The sequence below is a fragment of the Vipera berus genome (assembly GCF_964194415.1).
Source record: "Vipera berus genome assembly, chromosome: 3".
Classification (NCBI taxonomy): Eukaryota; Metazoa; Chordata; class Lepidosauria; order Squamata; family Viperidae; genus Vipera; species Vipera berus.
The window spans coordinates 34,760,651-34,779,839 of record NC_138204.1 but is presented as its reverse complement, the minus strand read 5'-3'; the positions used below and the strand labels follow the sequence as shown (position 1 = coordinate 34,779,839).

Below are 19,189 nucleotides of genomic sequence, written 5' to 3'. Positions count from 1 at the left end.
GTAAATGAAGGAATGGTGTCAAATTATGTGAAAACCTTTCAAACGTTCCAGTAATTAAAGAAGACAGGAGGAAGATGGTTCTCAATTTCTGTCTATAAATGTTGGGCAGGGGTTGGACTAGAAGATCTCCAAGGTCTCTTCCAACCCTGTTATTCTGCTAATAGGGCTTTTTATTTGGATAATTACACACACACACACACACACACACGCACGCACACACACACACACACACACACACACAAACCCCTTTGGAAACTTTGTTGCAGTTGTCACTTTCATTTTAAAAATTATAATTGTAAGGATAAATTTTAAAATTAATTATAAAGTTGGAGAAGTGCATATTCTCATGTCAGAGAAAACTGTTTTATAAACGAGGGGGAAACGGCAGGAATTTTCAGGACCAAGAAATCAGTAGCCATGATTGTTGAATTGAAAAGATGGGAAGAGAGTCAGAATTTAAGGTCTTGTTAGAGAATTTCTTGTGCATATGGTTTCCTAATTTTCCGCACCAAATTTACCTATATAACTTTCTTGAGATTGCTTTGGAATATGAAGAGGGAAAAAAAGTCTAATCATCATATTTGGTATAAAGCCAATCAGTGATTGCTTTCCTCTACTTCCAAACTAAGAACAATATTATGGTACAGTACCAAGATTAAAAAATAAATGTCATTGCTGTATTTAAAGAAGATGAAGTGATCAACAGACATAAGAATTAATTAGGCTTTTCCACTTACTTTGAAGATTCATCAGTATTAGCAACAAGTACAGAAACCCTTGCAGAGTTACTGGAATATTTCAAAATCTTGTACTCTACACATGCTCCATCACTCAAGGCTTTTAAGAAGAGACTGGACAGCCATTTATCAGAAATAGTATAGGTCTCCTGTGCGAGCAGGGGGTTGGACTAGATGACCTCCAAGGTCCCTTTCAACTCTGTTACTGTTATGTGTGTCCCTCCAATGCAGACCCACAGGCCACATCTGGCCCTTCTGCTGTCCAGCTTGCAGTGTCAGAGAGGTCCTTGGTGGGGTGGGGCAGGGCAGTGGTGGCAGTGGGAGAAGAGCAGAGAGGGGGCAGGGGGCAGTGATAGTGGTGGCAGCCCTCTACAAGAGTCCCAGTTTTTCATGTGGTCCTTGGGAAAATTAATTGCCCACTTCTGCTCCAATGTATTTGTAGCATTTATATGGATAAATAGTTTAATATATTGGTTTCCCTTAAATCTTTATCCCTTTGAAATAGTTTTGGTACTTTTACAAAATTTGGACCCTACTTAAATATATTCTCCTTTGGAAAATCCATAATGTTCATCAAATGTTTCAGTATATTTATAATACGGTCATAAAGCTGCTTGGCAAACATACGTGCTGTGGCAGTAATAGTAGTGATACTGATACAAAACCCACAAAACAGTCTGCCTTTCTGTATTTTAATAATGATTTGATGCTGTTTTATCACTTCAGCTAACAATGCAAGATGCATCCATAGCATTTATATTGCATGTATCTAAAGAAGGATAATTAGTTGCTATTATATTCCACATATTAAAAAGAATATCTCCTGCCTGTATGCAATTGTCAGTGATCGCATTACAGAGAAAATTTTTTGAACAGCTCATGAATCCATTAGCCAAATACAATTTTTATGTATGATTGCCACCATATTTATTTTTACAAAGATCTGTGTGGCCAACTACATTGGCGTTCAGTGTTAATAAAAATCATGTCTGGTGGACAATTCTTGAGCTCAGTGTTCCCACTGCAGCAAGCATAGTACTTAAATGGATCTGGTCGGTAAGTGTAATTGCCATTAGGTTTGTCTTTACAAAATTCATCCACAATCAAATCACTTGGCCAATCCTGCGTATCCTTGATGGGATTGTAGACCAAACCTTCCGGACAGTCCTTGACTATTGTCTGCCCATTAGAGCATGTATAATATTTGTGTGAATTTGCTGGATAAGCATAGTTACCATCAGGTTTGTCATTACAAAATTTACTTGGATCAGTGATGTGGGGTCTAGGACTCACAGTGGATGCAGGAATAAGAGTGACAAGAGGGCTTCCTGTTGTTTGTATAGATTCCAAGCCAGCACATACTGAAATAAAAATTTGAAGTCAGATCTTTAGATTCTTGTGACAATTTAATAGCATTATTACAATCAGAAGTATCTACCAAGTGAAGATCAAAAGTCAGGACTGTCCTTGCAACCATGCAATCAAACTCCCACCCACCCACTCACTCTTTTAGTGTGCACCTTAGGCAGATAAGAGTGGAGTTTTGCACAGTTACACTCACCTTCTTGACTTCTTGCTTCCCTTCTTCTATGGATGCTTCTGATTCCAACCCAAAAAACCCATTAAGAACTGGCATTATTAAAAGAAAATACTAATGGAAAGCATCCATGCTACAAGCTAGACAAGTTCAGCATGACTAGGGATAAAATCTAATAATCTTCTATTAATGTTTTTTAGAATTGTGACTATTATAGAAAGAGGCTTTTCTGGTTGATTTAAATCAGAGCAAAGACAAGTAAACTTCATTTACTACATATTGATGCCAAAGCTTCCAGGATAGAACTTTGACATTTAATTAGAAACATATAGAGAGTTTGTTTAATGAGGAGAAAAATATGCTGTACGTCTTGATATGGATATCTTGATATGTTTTGATAAAACATTTATCAACATTTATCAAAACAGAAAAAAATAAAAAATAAGAATTCGAAACTCATATGAAGAGGATAACTTTAAGGATGCCCCATCTTGGATTGAACTTCAAGACTAGCCCCTCTCTTAAATGTGATTCTACTTTCAGAGCTTCATTTATCTGACAGAGAGTAAAGCAACTCCTGCCTCACTCCCAAGACACAGAGTGCATGCCTTGAGAAGAGCATCTAATTCTTCATAAGTCTGCTTCCAGAAATGAACTCACATCCTCGCCTTAGCTTTTTGAATGGTGCAGATTCTGACTTTTGCTGGTTTAATAGCATTTGACTGCACGTTCTATTTTAGGTTGTCCATGAGATTACTCTTTCTCAGGTCTACCTCCAGATTTCTTCAGAGATCTTTCTTCCCAAATCTTTAATCAAATTAGCTTGATTCAATTTTGCTATTGTGTAAATTTTGCTTAAAATTTTCCTTAGTATTTCAAATGTTGAATTTCTTAATAAATATTTTTTATGATTAATATGTAGTATCCTCTTTTGAAAATAAAGAACACTAGTACCCAGATTAAGATCCGAATATTATTTTATTCCAATAATTGTCACCATTATACCTTAGGATTCTCAAACTTGGGTGCCCTCTAAAAGTATGGGCAAACTCCCAGAATTCCCAGATAGCATGGCCATTTCTGAAAATTTTGGGAATCCATGTTTCTTGAAAACACCTAGAATAAAATGGTAGTTCTGTCTTTTATTACTAATAAATATTGCACTTGGTGGTAGCCATTACAGATTTAGTCTCCCTTTCATTCTTAATTTTGCTTTATGTAGATTTTTGGTGGCAGATCCAAATCTTTCCTATTATGTTTTATGTCAATTGTCTTTTGATTGTGGTATCAAAAATATTTTAATGGCATTAATTTATGCTATTGTTCCAATATTTAGCATCTTATCTACAAATTCAATATTCACAGGATTTAGTAAGACTCCATTATAATACTGTACAACTTCTAAAAAATTTTGTCTTGTCATAATATTGTCTTAATTCTGTCAAGTATATTAATTCTTATATATTTTTTCTATTGATAAAACCAAATAGCCTAATCTGCTGCCCATTTAACAGTAATATCAGTTATGAATATCTGGCTTGAATCTGAACACCATATCACTTGGATTTTTTTTTAAGAATATCTGTAGTTCAGGGTTGAAATGAGGGGGTCCATAGTACTCTCTGAGCTTGGTTGTTTTCTTGCAGACATTTATTACCCAAAGTAGATTTATTTTATTTATTTTATTTATATTTTTATTTTTTATTAGATTTATATACCGCCCTTTCCCGAAGTACTCATCAATGCTAGTGACTGACTAGGACTGATGATATTTCCTACTTGGATAATGAAATTTATTTATTTTATTTTATTTTAATTCCATTTATATCCCGCCCTTCTCCGAAGACTCAGGGCGGCTTACAAGCTTAGCAGTAGCCTTCATTCTATGTATATGCCTGCTTGTTAGGGCTTTCACACACACCCCAAGCGGCATTATTACAAAGTCAGCTTAATTGCCCCCAACAATCTGGGTCCTCATTTTACCTACCTCGGAAGGATGGAAGGCTGAGTCAACCTTGAGCCTGGTGGGATGCGAACCTGCACTAATTGCAGGCAGCTGGTGTTACTTAAGGAGGCATTAGCCCACTGCTCCACCAAGGCTCTACAAAAAACCCAACCAAGCTCAGAAAGCACCAAGGACCTGTCATTTGTTACCTTTCCACTTCTCTCTTCTTAGTGTTATTAGAGCACAAATAAAATATTCTTAAGCTAAACTCTTCCCTGTAACACATTTATTTAGGATTATGCCTGAAAGAATAAACACACAATTCAAATGTTGTTGTAGAACACAATGGTCTCCCTTGCAAACTTACCATTGTCATTCTTTCTCATCAACTGGATAGCTGCATATTTATCGCTCATCACTTTATTCTGATTGAAAGTGTAGACAGTTTTAGCATGAATATTGCGATTGTTCCCAAATATAAAAGTCCACAGATGTATGCCACCTAAACACAATAATTAGTTAATTATAAATTTTAAGTATGTAGTATAAGAATTACATTTATAATTGATGTAAAAATGATTTAATATGTTTTACTAAAAGCAGAGGATAATAATTATTTTTAGAATCTGCATATTTCTCTTGTAATAATGTGAAATATTAGAATTTTGGGACAAAGAAGCTTAGCTAATATAAGTAGGCACAGTAATTGCTTCTGAGCTCTCAGATTTAAGCACAGACTGTGGTTATTTCCACATTGTCTCCTTTTTCACTTCTCAAACTTTTAGAAGCAGTTTAATTAATCTGCCCTGTAAACCGCCCTGAGTCCCTCGGGAAAAGGGTGGTATATAAATCTAAACAAATAAATAAATAAATAAATAAATAATGGGATTCACAACTGTCTTTACTTCTGCTGATGAACTGCTGGACATAAGGACAAATATTCTCTCATGGCCAGCCAAAAGGGAAAACAAAAACCAATAAAACCTGTCAATTTCACACCCTTCTTGTTTCATCTACACTGGCTGGATGCATCACCCCGAAACCGTGCCCACCCCATTGCCAGCAATGGGGAAAAAGTCACAATACGTCGCACGACGTCACATGACATTGCGACTTTGACATGCCTGATCTACAGAGTCATCATTCCCTAAAGGCCCCAAAGAGGTTCAAGAACTTTCAATGGAGAAATAAAGATAAAGCAATTTTTTTTTAAAAAGTTAAATCTGTGATCCCAACGACAGCTGAGTGGAAATAAAGCAGCTCAGTGCTTCAGTGCTAACATTATGAGAACATAAACATCCACAGGTGCTTTCAAACTGGTGCAGAGTCCTAGTGTATAAACATCTGCCCATCCCAACTCCTTGGAAAGGATTCAAAAGGTGGATAAAAATGCCAAATTGAATCTCATGACTGATTGTGTGATGAACTCTAATAATAATGAGCCATGCTATTAACACCAAGGCTTGTTATTATAATTGTTATCTTGCCAGTCAGGCTGAGTTTTGTCCTGACATCTGAGCATTCTACACTGATTTTCTAAACTGAAGTTGAAGATGCGTGTTTCTCCATAAAAGCATTTTGTCATTTTCATTTTTTTAATTTCTGTTTCCATTATTGAAAATATTTTACAAAAGGAAATTCTGTTCCTTTGTCATAATTTACTATCTCTTTTATAGCTCTTCAATGGTTATGTCTGGTACAAGTTCCAAATTAGCCAAATAGATTCACTTTGTATATTCTCAATATCTTCCCAGCATTCACATGTATATGTATTGTGTCTTTATAGGTAGTTATAAACAGATATCTGTTTATAGATTAGAATAGTTTTTATTTATTTATTAAATTTATATGCTGCTCACTATTGAAGTTCCTAAATACTATATGCTTATATGCATAATGAGAGAAAAGAAATAATAAACTAACTAAAGCAAAAAAAAGGGCAGATAGTCTTTACACACAAAATAAAACAGAAAAAATATTTTAAATACAGAAACATTACACCTTCTCAGTTCCATTGCATTTTCAGGATATAAAACAAAGTTACCTGACATCAGTCAAACAGGATTTAAGCAGCTAATGTACATAACATCTTTGTCTATCAAAATATAGGATCCACTTCTCCATAATCTTCCTTTTCTTAATTTGAGTAAAAGTACTGAATAGATTTACCTGGTGCTACATCAGGATCCCTTGCAACTTCCCAAACTCCAATATTTGTACGGTTTAAATGGCCAATCTCTTCCCAGATAGGACGAAGTTTTCCTCTTACTAATATAGTTTCATTGACACATCTAGAAATTGATCAGTTTACAATGTACTTTTAAAGTTCATTTTATTCATAATTGTAATGTTTTTACATGTTGTGCTTAAATAAAAATTCAGAATTCATTCTAACTTGTAGTTACTATTAGTTTAAACTAAATTATTGTTCTAGGTTATTAAGTTAACAAACATATATAATGGTTCTGAATTATGAATGATGATCACAAACACTAAAAAATAAGTTCAAATCATAACATTTAGCCTACAGATGAGTGGAAATATGTGGCTTCTGAGTATATGGAAACTATTCCAGAGAAGAATGTTTCAGAATATGTGAAGCAACTTTGTGCCTAATTTCAGACTTTTAGCAATCCTGGATGGATTATATATTTGTATCTTTGCTGTACCAAGAAATGTTTGGATATATAAGGTAAGCTTAGCACTACCTGACACACAAGGCTGTACTGCACATATGAAAGTGGAGAAGCCTGCTATCTTAAACTTATTCTGAAAAGATTTCCATCCTGGCTGACCCTAGGATTCCAGCCTAAATTCATCAGGGCACAGAGTGCTACTGTTTTTCATTACATAGATCTCTTATTGTTGGTTCAATTTCTGTAACTCATTGATTTTTTACTAGGAACCTTTCTATTACCAAGAAGGCTAGAATCTTGAACAAAGCTGAGATACTCATGTTTTGAAACAAAAAAACATATGAAATGATTCATGATAACTCTAATTTAGGAGCCTGCCCTTTTCTTCCTAAAGATAATAGTGACTGCTGCAACAAGGATGTTCTTTGACTTCATTAGAAATATGTGTAGAAAATAAGATTTGCCTACAAACCTGGTAGATTTGTGAAGCAAAAATGTTGAGTTAACCTCTCCCTGCAAGAGTCCCTGGTCTTAGGAGCAAAATGTGCTGTATGAGTCAAGCTACTATAATTCATGTTATGAACTATAGTAGTTTGACTCAGCATATTAAGCACATCCAGCCAGTTGTGATTTGGTTTACATTATATGTGTAGGTTAGCATTATATGTGAATCTCGCTTTCATGAGTTATCTGTCATCATAATCTATTTTACAGGAATAGGTAAAATAAGTATGGGTAAAATAGGGAATTGTGCAGCCATTTTGAATTTCTTGGAGGAAAAAATAGATGTAAGAATAATAAAAAATAATAATAAATTTCCAGCTTCTTTTTCAAAATGTTCACCATTTATTTTTTACTTTTACTCTGGTATTTTATACTATATTTCTAATGTATTTTCTTTATATCTACACATTCTTTTTCTAATCTAGTTTGAAGACTTACATGCAACTAACACATTTTTTATAGAGTTTGCTATCATTGTGGTTTGATCTTTGAGTTTTTAATTTCCGAGTTAACTTTATTATGTTCTCCAATCCTTTATTGAAGTCTTGTTATATTATTTTAATGGTATCGTTAAAACCAATTATAGGTTAGTCCACTATTGTGTTCCCCGTAGCTATTTATGGTTGTGAAAGTTGGACCTTAACAAAGCAACTCAATGGATAATATCTCATCATCATTAAAATATTTTAATTAAAAAAACAACCACTAAAAAAAGGAAAATTGACATCTAGACTTACCTGTAGCTATGCCGATCAGGAAGCTGACTGGAGCCTTTAACAATTACATTTCCTAAGGCTTTAAACCCATGTTCACAATCCATCTCAAAAACTCTAAAATTGTTATTGCCTGAATTTCTCCAGATTTCTCTGAAAATTCAAGATATGAAATCCATTAAAATGAAAAGTCAAAGTCACATCCTTCTATCATTTTTTAGAATTGTTAACTGTAATGAATAGGGTGCAATTCCAACATTTACATACAAGAAGTGAAAAGTGCAATGTATGGCTGGTGCAAGTCATATTTACGTGTATGTGTATTGTTTCTGGCCCATGCCATTGCTTTAGAAATGCAGTTATCTGCATTGACAAAAGAAATAATTCCTGAATATAAATAATATATTTGACATAACATTTCCAATTAGTCCAGTGTCTTTTTCAATTTGGGCAGTAGGAGGTCTCCAAATGAAATCTTATGCCAAAACTAGCCATGTTTAGCCTGGAAAAAGAAGACTGGGGAGACTTCAGTGGACACCATCTCCAACAGTATTCTTCATATCTCTGAATCCTCAGGGAAGATTTTCAGGCAACGCCAATAGCCTCTTTGCCAAAGCTTTTTGGTTTATCCTTTTCAGGCAGGCATAAAAGTTATTATATTTTTAGGATTGCTAAACACAATATTAATGTTCAGTATATTATATCTTCTATGTTTAAGTACCTCAAACCTTTAGGATGTCCAAGGAGGCCATTATTCTCATCCTTCACTATTATAGCCCTATTATGAGGAGTACGTCTACTTTGTACAGCTATGTCTCCAAGAGGAAAATAACCTGGGGGAAAAAAAGATTGTCATCACAATCCGAAGACCTCCACTACCCTTCATATTGCAGGTTTGCTAATCTCATCTGGGTTTCATTAACTCTCTTGGGATTAATGCATAATTCAAGGCTTTTAAAGTATTTGAGCCAGGCAGATTTTGTGCTCCCTAGAAAATTATTTCCTTTTCAAAGGACTTTCAACATATTAATATTCTGGATATAATTAAAAGCACGTGTATCTTTCTTGGGAGGACATTTTCTTCTTCACAGTAGACAATTAACACCTAAACAATGAATTGAGGAAATACATGTATTATAGTATTCCTCACTATAAATGTGTTGCATTTTTATTTAAATTATAAGCAATAATCCTCAATTCACATTTCCTTTTTAAAATGTTGCTAAATATGTCTTTTCCAGAGGACCTACAAGAATACTTCTATTGAAACTATTAACCTTGATCAGGACACATCACTTTCCAGAATGTCATAGGCTTCAGGCCTCTTGTAAAGTGTCCAATCTCCACATAATATTTGCAAAATGTGTACTTTAATTTTTCTTCAGTTGAACATTCTGCAAGAAAGATAAAATACATATGAAATTATTTTATATTGAGTTAGAGAACTAATCCATCTACACTCTATATGGACTACAGTTAGTCCTCCATGTATGCCTGGTCACTTAGCAACCATTTAAAGTTACAGTGGATGTATCTTAGGGCTACTTATGACCCAGCATCTAAATCTCAACAGTCTCCCTATTGCATGGTCACATGACTGAATTTCAGGCGGGTGGCAACATGGCCATATTTGCAGCCATTTGCAATGCCCCACACTTCCAGTGTTTGGCAGAACTGCACCCACAGTGTACCATTGGCTTGTTTAACAACCACATATTCACCTAATGATTGTGGCAGCCACTTTACAAGAGCTATAGTCACATAACAAGTGAAAAAGGGTTGTAAAATAAGAGGCTGAGAAGACTAACCCATTTTATGACCGTCATGACTTATGATCTTGATGGGCAGCCTCCATTAAAGTTGTAAAGAGGAGTACATGTACATCATTGTTTCTCAACCTTGACAACTTTAAGTTGTGTGGAATCCCCCAGCCAGCACCGGGTATTGCAGGATGTGTGAATTTAGCCAATTGTGGCTTACTTAACAAACCATGGTTAAACAAACCAGGGCTTACCCTGATCTAGGAACGCAGATAAACACCGAATTCTAATAAGCTTTAATTAGTGGAACAACAAGAGTGAGTGTAACTGTTTTATAAATAAAGAATTAATTTGTAACATATCACATTAATATGTACATTTAATAACATTAAATAAGTTAATAATTTATTTTTGTTACTCTTAGCAGATCCTGCAATCAGTAAACAGAGCAGAACTAAAGGCCCATTTGAGAAGCTCCCCATCACTGCTGAAACTGCAGTCTTGGTTAGATTCTGCAAAGAAAATAAACAAAATAATTACAACTTTGTCAAATCAAACATATTAACCTTAGTTTTGCTGGAGAGTAACCCTAAAATTATATGGTCTCACATTATTGTTGACAGACAGAATTGAGAAACGGTCTTCATCCGCTAAAAGTTTTATGTCAGTTAAGTTAAACATAGGAGTTATTAAAGTTATAAATCGAGAATGGAAATTATTTTGCATCTTAATATAGCATGAATGGAATCACTGCTTGACAGGCTTCACTAAAATGAGAAAAGAGGTATTGATTTTCAGCTCTAAAGAGCTGGCTTGTTGTTACTGGGAGAACATTTAACATTTGTTACGAATGATAAATCTATGGGCATTAGACAATTGGTGCTGATGTTGGGGAAAAAAGCTGCTGGTTTAGCCCAACACAAGACCATTAAGCCACAAGCCTCATTCTTATTTAGGGTTTTGAGATGTTATCCTTTACAATTCCCAGAGGAAGTATTTCACTGGGCTTTTTTGCCCACTGACAATAGTCAAACAGTATATCTATGCTGGCTTCAAATTACAGTTGAATGTCATCTGGAAGAATTTTCTTCGCAGCAATTAGAATTCAATTTAGCACAATGCCAAATACTTTATTCCGGCACTAGTCTAACCCTCTGTTCTAAAAAGTTAACATTCTAAACAAGAAAGGCTTCCATTTCGTCTCTGACATGCTACTCTTTGTTGTGATGGAAGTTCCTTTGCGTTCCTTTGCAAGAGGAATGGCTGAATAACCACATATATGGTACTGTTACCCAAGCATTACTCCTCAACTGGTTCAATCCAAGAATCTTCTCACTATTTCGCAGTGTCTGTTGTGTACTTCAGAATAAAATTCAGATAACTCTTGAAGAGTATATCATCCACATATTATCTTTTCTGTTTTCCTATCTATTTTCCTTACCATTTTGATTTCTCCTCTTGTATTTTTTTGGAAAATGTTGCTATATTTTCTGCTTTTGTTTTAACAGCATCTCTAATTTCTATATACTCACCCCTGCCTCCTTCCTGGGCAGCTGATCTGCAGGTAACTAGAATAAAAGAAGGTCAGTGCCAAAGAACTCCCTAAATATGTGTTGTGGAAAAAAACAACATGGACTGTGATTGGATCAGCTGAAAAAAAGGGAGGGGGAATATGGGAAGTGTCTCAAGATAGTTGAGTTCTTTTCAGAGTAATGTTTAATGAATCAAGTGACTATCGGATCACTTTTATAACTTAAAATGAACTGCAAAAGAACAAACTGTATATTTATATTGGCTGAACATAGAGTTTAAAACATCTATATTTACATTTTGCACAATTCTAGAATGGCTCAGTGAGCTCTTTTTTCTGTTCTGCTAAATGTCATAAATTTGAGGATAATTCAGAAGGAAGCATAGTCTCTTTAGCATGGATCACCAATTTTCACAACTGTCTTTTAGTAGACTAGGTGTGAACTACAATTCCACATTCTCATTGCTATTTCAGCAGGTATATTGTTGTGGCTGAAGTGCTAAATATGGACAAGAAAAGCGAGATACAGGTCTCTATTCAACCAAAAAGGTTCCAGAATGGCTATAAACCAGTCATTCTCTCTCAGGCCAAGCTTCAGAGTTGTTGTTCTGAGATCTCTAAAGCAGAGGTCCCCAACCTTGGTGACTTTAAGATTTGTGGACTTCAACTCCCAGAATTCCTCAGCCAGCTTTGCAGCATCTCTAATTAGACAATTGGTGCTGATGTTGGGGGAAAAAGCTGCTGGTTTAGCCCAACACAGAACCATTAAGCAACAAAAACCAGTTCAGCCTTTCTGGACACTGCTATGAGGTAAAACAATCTATCGCCTCCAAGGGCAAAGATGCATTCCAGAATGTATCTGGGAAAATGGATAGCACAAATGTATACATTCTTTCATTCTCCAGATGTAATAGGGGAAGGGAAATTAGTTGGAAGCCTAACGACAGGTTGACATAAAAATAGAGAGGAGATAATGGATGTAAAAGGAACTCTGGAAAGAAGTACTAATGAAAAGGTTGAACATAGAGAGAGAAATGACTATGAGGCAAGCTAGCTAGTGACAAGAAGGGAAATGGCATATCCGTGTCCTCCCCAAACTCCCAAACACCAATTAATGGTCACCTAACTGTGCCTTCAAGGCAGATGATGGTGAAACAATACATTTACGTACTGTGAGGCTGTCCTTGGATGGTGTCAGAACCGTGAAGACAATATTACCTTTATATTGGTGTACTTGATAATATATTAAAGCTCTTCATTCATAGACGTGACAAGATGAACATCAGTATTATTATACAACAAACATTGCTATTTCTATTAACATTGTCCAAATCTCTTATTTAGATTTATCAGTATTACTTCTCAAACATTCAATAATTGGTCCCTTCTGTCAAATTAAAACTACACTTTAATGGCAACTTTAAAGAGGAGATCTAGAGAATGCACAAAAAACTTGGTGAGAGGGTCAGCTGCAGATTGTGCACCTCTAATATAAGACTAGACCACAGTCTTTGGTTAACAACCCTAATTAGGCCTGGAATTTCCATCACTAAGTGGCTATTAAGTGCCACACCACTTAGCAACAGCACTTCCAGTAATCTCAGTAGCAGTTGTTAAGTGAGGACCACACTGTTGTTAGGTGAGGACCTCATGATTTCCTTCCCCTGCCCTGTTTGCCTCTGCTTTTAATCCCCCCATCTGCCTGTTTATCTCCCCCACCATTTCTATCCTTTTGGCTGCCCTGCACTCTATCCCCGCCTACCTCTTCTGCCCCCCCCATCAACCCATTATGTAGACTGCACATAGGCTTTGCAAGGCTTGTGGAGGCTTCCCACAATCTCACTAAGGGTCAGCAGCTGCCTCTATGAAGCGGGCCTTGTTAGCAGTGGGAGGAAGAAAATATTGAAGGTCAGGTGGGGCAACAGGTAGGTAGCAGCAGAATCATAACTTCCAACAGTCTCTGAATAGGTGGTTGTTAAGCGAGGACTACCTGTACTTTTTATTATGATTCTATGTTCAATCTAAATATTTTTAACCAACTCACCTTTTTCAGATATTGAGATTTTTCACAATTTCTCCAAGTTCAAGCAGCTCATGGGGTTTCAGGAACTGAAATTCTGCCATCCCTTGATCAATTGGTTGTGTCATTATCTTGTGGTCAGGGTCACAGTGTTCTGTGCTCTATATTTTGTAATATAACTCAAACCACATGGAGGAAAACAGGTCTTTAGGCAACCTCAAAACAAAAAGTAAAATAAATAAATCCAGTAGATCCAGGAAACTGACTGAATAAATGTCAATGTATTTCAAGATGGAATCCTGCCTATCAATATTATAATATAACTAGAAATTTTGATTTTCTTCTGGGGAAAAACATATAAATCATACAATAAATAAGTTTTTAGTTGCAATCCTATATATATAAAACTCATTGAATTCACTGGAACTTACTTTAGAGTAGAAATGCAGCAATAGTCTTATTTCCATTTACTGTAACCAAGAGTAAGCTCCACTAAAATCAATATGATTTAATTAATTGAAAATATGTAAGGCTGGCAGATTTGTTGTTAGAATTTAATTGCATGTAACATTGTTATTTTTATATTAAACAAAGAAAATTAATGTAGTTCAGTTGCTTATTGTGCATATGTTAGAAGTGTTTCTGAATGTATACATTTCTATATGTATCTTATCAATTTGTATCATATAGAGGGAGACATTTGGTGGATTTTGATTTTCTATGCTTTCTATGTTCTCCTGATTTGAAAAATAGATTGGTGGCATACTTTTATTTTAGTGGCTAAACAAACAAAAGGAATAGTCATCATGTTTTTCTATAATGTATGATGTTTAATAAGCAGATAACATAATAACAGAGTTGGAAGTGTTGAAGGAAAAGTCTTCATCATGGTTCAGTCCAAGCCAGGAATAAACAACATGGTGACTGCTTTAGAAAGAAGGTTGCAGTTTATTGAAGAGGAGAGTCAAACAGAAAGATGGCTCTGGAAGAAAAGAGAGAGCACATGTAGGGAGTGGGTTTTTAGACCCTCTGGGGCTCTTGAGGTTGTTTCCTGTTCCTGTTTGAGGCTTTGTATTTCCTAAGTCATGTATTTTGACCTGAGTTGGGGTTTGTCCTTTGGCATCTGTGGGTTAATCCTATTATATCCTGTCTTAGAGTTTGGGTGGGGTATGTAGATTTTAGGTGTCTTTGTCTTTGTTATCTTCTAGCTTCAAACTTCCTGAACAGTTTACATCTGCATTTTTACAGAGCTGGTTTCTGCTTGGGGGAGGGAGACTTGGAGATATAAGAAAAAAACTGAGCATGCTTTTCTGCCTCTTTAAGATCCTTTGAGGACATATATTTTTCTGCCCTTTTAATATTTCCTTCTCTAGGGGGCTAACTTCCCCCAGAAGGGACTTTGGAGGTCGTCTAGTCCAACCCCCTGCTCAAGCAGGAAACCCTATACCATTTTAGACAACTGGTTGTCCAATTTCTTCTTTAAAATCTCCAGTGATGGAGCACCCACAACTTCTAAAAGCAATTGTTCTATCTGATTAATTGTTCTAGTTGCAAGGATATTTTCCTTACTTCTAGATTAGTTCTCTCCTTGGTTAGTTTCCATCTGTTGCTTCTTGTCCTGCCTTCAGTTTGGAGAACAGTATTATAGTTGCAATGACAACCAAGATTTTTAGAGTCTTAGAGTTATTTCTTCTAAAATAAAGAAGGCTGTTTAAACACAGCCTTTGGACCATCATTTGAAAATATTGCTGTATGCAATGTTTTTAAATAGAAATTTTAACATGGCTTTTAAAGAGGAAAGTATATAGGCTAAAACAAAGATGAACAGTAATTGTCCAAGAATGAGTACAAATGAAAAAAAATGAAATTAGACTTATTTGAAATTGAAAGATGCCTTCTTGCTTCTACCAGTTTCTTTAACACTATTCTTTTTGATCATGCTGTTTTACTTAGGACGTTTTTCTTCTCATTTTCAATATATATTTTAACTGAACTTCTTTCATTGTGAATCTGAACTACCTTCAGTTGTTCTAAATAAATTTTACCTCACGATTGTCTCTTTTCAAATCTCCTCTTTGGATCTCAAATACTGCATTACTGCACTATTCTGAGCATCTTAGAAAATATCTATTTAAATTGAAATTATATTTAATAGTATTATGGTCAATTTTAAATTGTTTCACCAAATTAATTTTCATAAAAAGGGTTGCTTCAATACAACAACAAATATAAAACAAAGTATGCAAAAAAAGGAAAAAAATGCTAATATTGTCTATGACCAAAAGGTAATACATCCATTTTGTCCATAAAGAACCAGTTCAAAGGTTGACAGTGCATATATTTCACCAAGCCAACCTTTGGTTTTTGTTGCACAATTACCTTCCCAAGAATATGTAACACTTTTTTTCTCTCCAAGCATGACAGGTCCAAATGTTTTCATAATTAATACATTACAAATTTGGGGCTATATTTTAACCTTAATGTCTTTAAATCTAAACTCTCTTATAAAAACTTCATAGGCTATTAAGAATATGGACAAACCAGGAGGTATGATATGACCAAATCTCATGTATTAACATATCTTTAAATGTTTGTATCACCAACATTGGTTAATAGATAACCAACCCTTTTTAACATTCTTTGAAAATTCAGTAGATATGAAAAAGAAATTTGTCATCAGTTTATACCATGTTAAGTCTGTAAGAAACATATTCAATATTTTTTTTAAAAAAAACCTAAGACCAATAACTTGCTAGAATTGGGTTTTCAAATTCTTTCTTCCAAATTAGTCAAGTCTGGAGCATTATTTAAGTTTGGGGTGACCTCAACTTTGTCTGGTCTAGTGTATGTGTGTGTTTTCACACTCATGTATGTATTGGCATGCTTTTAAGTCAGTATTGACTCCTGTCAACTACCTGGAAAAGTCCCTGCAGTTCTTGGCAAGGATTTTTAGAAGTGATTTACTATTGCCTATTACCTAGGATTGAGAAAGAGTGAATGGCCCAAGGTTATCCAGCTGTCTTTGTGCTTAAAGTGGGCCTAGAACTCAGGATTTCCTGGTTTATAGTTTGGTTCCTTAACTGCTACACCAAACTGGCTCTTGAACCTCAGCTAGTCTATGACTCCCAATCTTCCAAGGATATACTTTTTTCAAGTATCATGATCTGAACATGTATACAACCAGTATAAATGTTAAGTTATTGCTACATTTTCATATTTGGATGTCCCCGTTAATTTATTTCTCCATCTCAGTATCACTTTCTAAGTATTTTGTTAATTCTTATTTAAATATAAATGTATCTTATTTTGCAGTGACTGGAAGCTTTTGACTGCAAAATTCAAAATTCATGGTTCTCTTTATTTCACAATGTAATTTATCAATAAAAATAAAAATATATTAGAGAAAATCTATATCTGTTTGGACATAAAGCTAACATAAAATAATACATTCTATTAAGGGAGATTGTTTACAAAGTCTGCTTTTTTGAAATTTTCACCCAAATACACATTTTAGTGGCACCTGAAAAATAAATTTGTGGGATGAAAAATGGGAAGATTTTTTTTAAACTGAAGTATTAGAGAAGATCTTAAGTTGTACTTTTCAAATTGTTTATTCTTGTCTGGAGGGAGGGGGAAGTCACCTTTTATATATTTTCCTTTTCTTTTTTCTATCTCCAACTTTTCTGCTTTTTTCTTTACTTTTTATATTTTCCTTAGTTTGTATTAGTCTTTTATGTTTGTATAAACATTAAACATTAAAAAAGCTATTGCAAAAGATATTTGTGAACAAATTTTTCAATGAACTCATTTTGACCGTTTTGCAAAAAAAAGGGGAAATTAGAGTAAATGAAAAAAAGGTTATGGGTCACTTGAAAATTTATTGGTGGGAAGGAACTAATATAATCCAAAACTTTTTGAAACTTTTTAAGAAAAAAACTATTTTTAAATTTAGTTTAGAAGGATAAGATTTTTCATAGGACTCATCTGTTTATATTTAAACAGTTTGCAACCATATAGCCCTTTAATATTAATACTATTTGCTTATGTAGATGTTAACAGATGAAAATATTTCAGAAAAATGTTCTGAAAAAGAGAGGAAATCCAATTGAATATACTATTAATTTGTCCTTTGAGTTTTCATGTTAGACAAAAAGGGTAGGTTTGTTTTTGTTAGTTGCGAAGTTCTGTCTGACCCATCGCGACCCCATGGACAAAGTTCCTCCAGGCCTCAGGTAGGTTAGATTTTACTTATTGTTGCTTTTCTATGAATTCTGTGCCTTTCCCAAACAAAACATCCAAACATTAGTCAGGAGGCAATTCTGCCATCTGCTGGGAAAGACATTCAGAACAGTGTACCAGTTTTATTAGACCTTATCAAACAAAAACCTCGGCTTAAAACTGTATACAGAGCAAATAGCATAAATAGATTTGATGGAAGAACTGAACTAGCAATGTTATTAGCATCTGCAATTGTACATTTGACATTTCTGACCTCAGAACTAAATACTATCAGTAACTAATATATGATTCTGATTACATAATTCCATTCTCATATATTTATGAATATATACTGAAGAAATTGTATTTGAACAAAATGTAGTTTTATAATTGTAGGAAAAAAATAACCTGCACTGTTAAATAGCAGGTTCTTTGACACAGGAATGAAGACGTGAAACGGAGTACAGGGTAACTCGTTTATTTCGTGCTGTGACTGTACTGGGGGAAATGGCTGCAACCAGCCGCAATATATAGTCTAGCCCCTAGGCGGCAGCCAATAGGTTTGAATCAACCATTGCTGCCTGGAGATAGCCAATTGCAGCACAAGAGACTTGTAGTCTGGGTTGCTGGAGAGCCCTTAGCTGCTCCAGCAACCCACGTGGTATTCCCTCAAAAAGCCCAGTACATAACAGGCACTTTGTTCATGATACTAGTGTAATGATGTGGTAGGTCAAGCAATGAAAGTGAAGGAACATAGTGAAAAAATAGGGCTAAGTCTACAAGAAATATATTAAAGAGATAGGTAAAGCCTAGCACCTAGCTAACTTCAATCTTTTACTCTTTTACTGATAGAAAGTACTTAACTAGATGCTACAATTTGGCTATCCTTTATAATGTATTTTCTGTACATGAATATTCTGCTATAAAACCTATGCTTTCCCACAAGGGCAGTACTCATACAGAAAAAAAAAAAACTTTCATCTCCTAGGATAACTAAAGCAAACAGAATTGAGCATGTTTTTTTTTAATTCCATTTATATCCCACCCTTCTCCAAAGACTCAGGGCGGCTTACAAGCTTAGCAGTAGCCTTCATTCTATGTATATGCCTGCTTATTAGGGCTTTCACACACACCCCAAGCAGCATTATTACAAAGTCAGCTTAATTGCCCCCAACAATCTGGGTCCTCATTTTACCTACCTCGGAAGGATGGAAGGCTGAGTCAACCTTGAGCCTGGTGGGATGCAAACCTGCACTAATTGCAGGCAGTTGGTGTTACTTAAGGAGGCATTAGCCCACTGCTCCACCAAGGCTATTGTGTAGCATTTTTCTTAAACAATCCAAGGAATTTTATACATGATGGCTGTTTAACCCCCTTTTCCACACACAATATTGTCTTGCTAAAAATGTAGCCCAATTGCTACTGTTAGCCCAACTGATGGATCACAAGCACAGATGGATATGGGATAGGAAGACAATACTTATAATCCCTCCTCCAGGCTCCTCTATCTCTTTGAGCATAAAAGCGATGTCCGATCTTAGCCTAAGGGACAGGTTGCAGACACAGAGGATAGACAATGATTAAGTTC

General features: G+C 35.1%; 1 protein-coding gene across 1 annotated transcript; it reads right to left on the bottom strand.

The window, feature by feature from the left end:
• Positions 1–1,621: 1,621 nt before the first annotated feature.
• Positions 1,622–11,389, bottom strand: LOC308667009 (uncharacterized protein). Its single transcript, XM_081326053.1, has 8 exons — positions 11,365–11,389; positions 10,251–10,344; positions 9,350–9,466; positions 8,794–8,905; positions 8,097–8,225; positions 6,389–6,510; positions 4,587–4,721; positions 1,622–2,098 (listed from the first exon to the last, which is right to left on the bottom strand). The coding sequence occupies exons 2-8, from the start codon at positions 10,312–10,314 to the stop codon at positions 1,671–1,673; spliced, it is 1,107 nt and encodes a 368-aa protein (XP_081182179.1). The 5' UTR covers positions 10,315–10,344; positions 11,365–11,389; the 3' UTR covers positions 1,622–1,670.
• Positions 11,390–19,189: the final 7,800 nt, after the last annotated feature.

Coding starts and splice junctions, on each gene's coding strand:
- LOC308667009 (XM_081326053.1), bottom strand. CDS start 10,314: ATGGGGAGCTTCTCAAATGGGCCTTTAGTTCTGCTCTGTTTACTGATT. Junction 9,467..10,250: donor GATTGCAGGATCTGCTAAGA/GTAACAAAAATA, acceptor TCTTTCTTGCAG/AATGTTCAACTGAAGAAAAA. Junction 6,511..8,096: donor CCTGATCGGCATAGCTACAG/GTAAGTCTAGAT, acceptor ATCAATTTCTAG/ATGTGTCAATGAAACTATAT.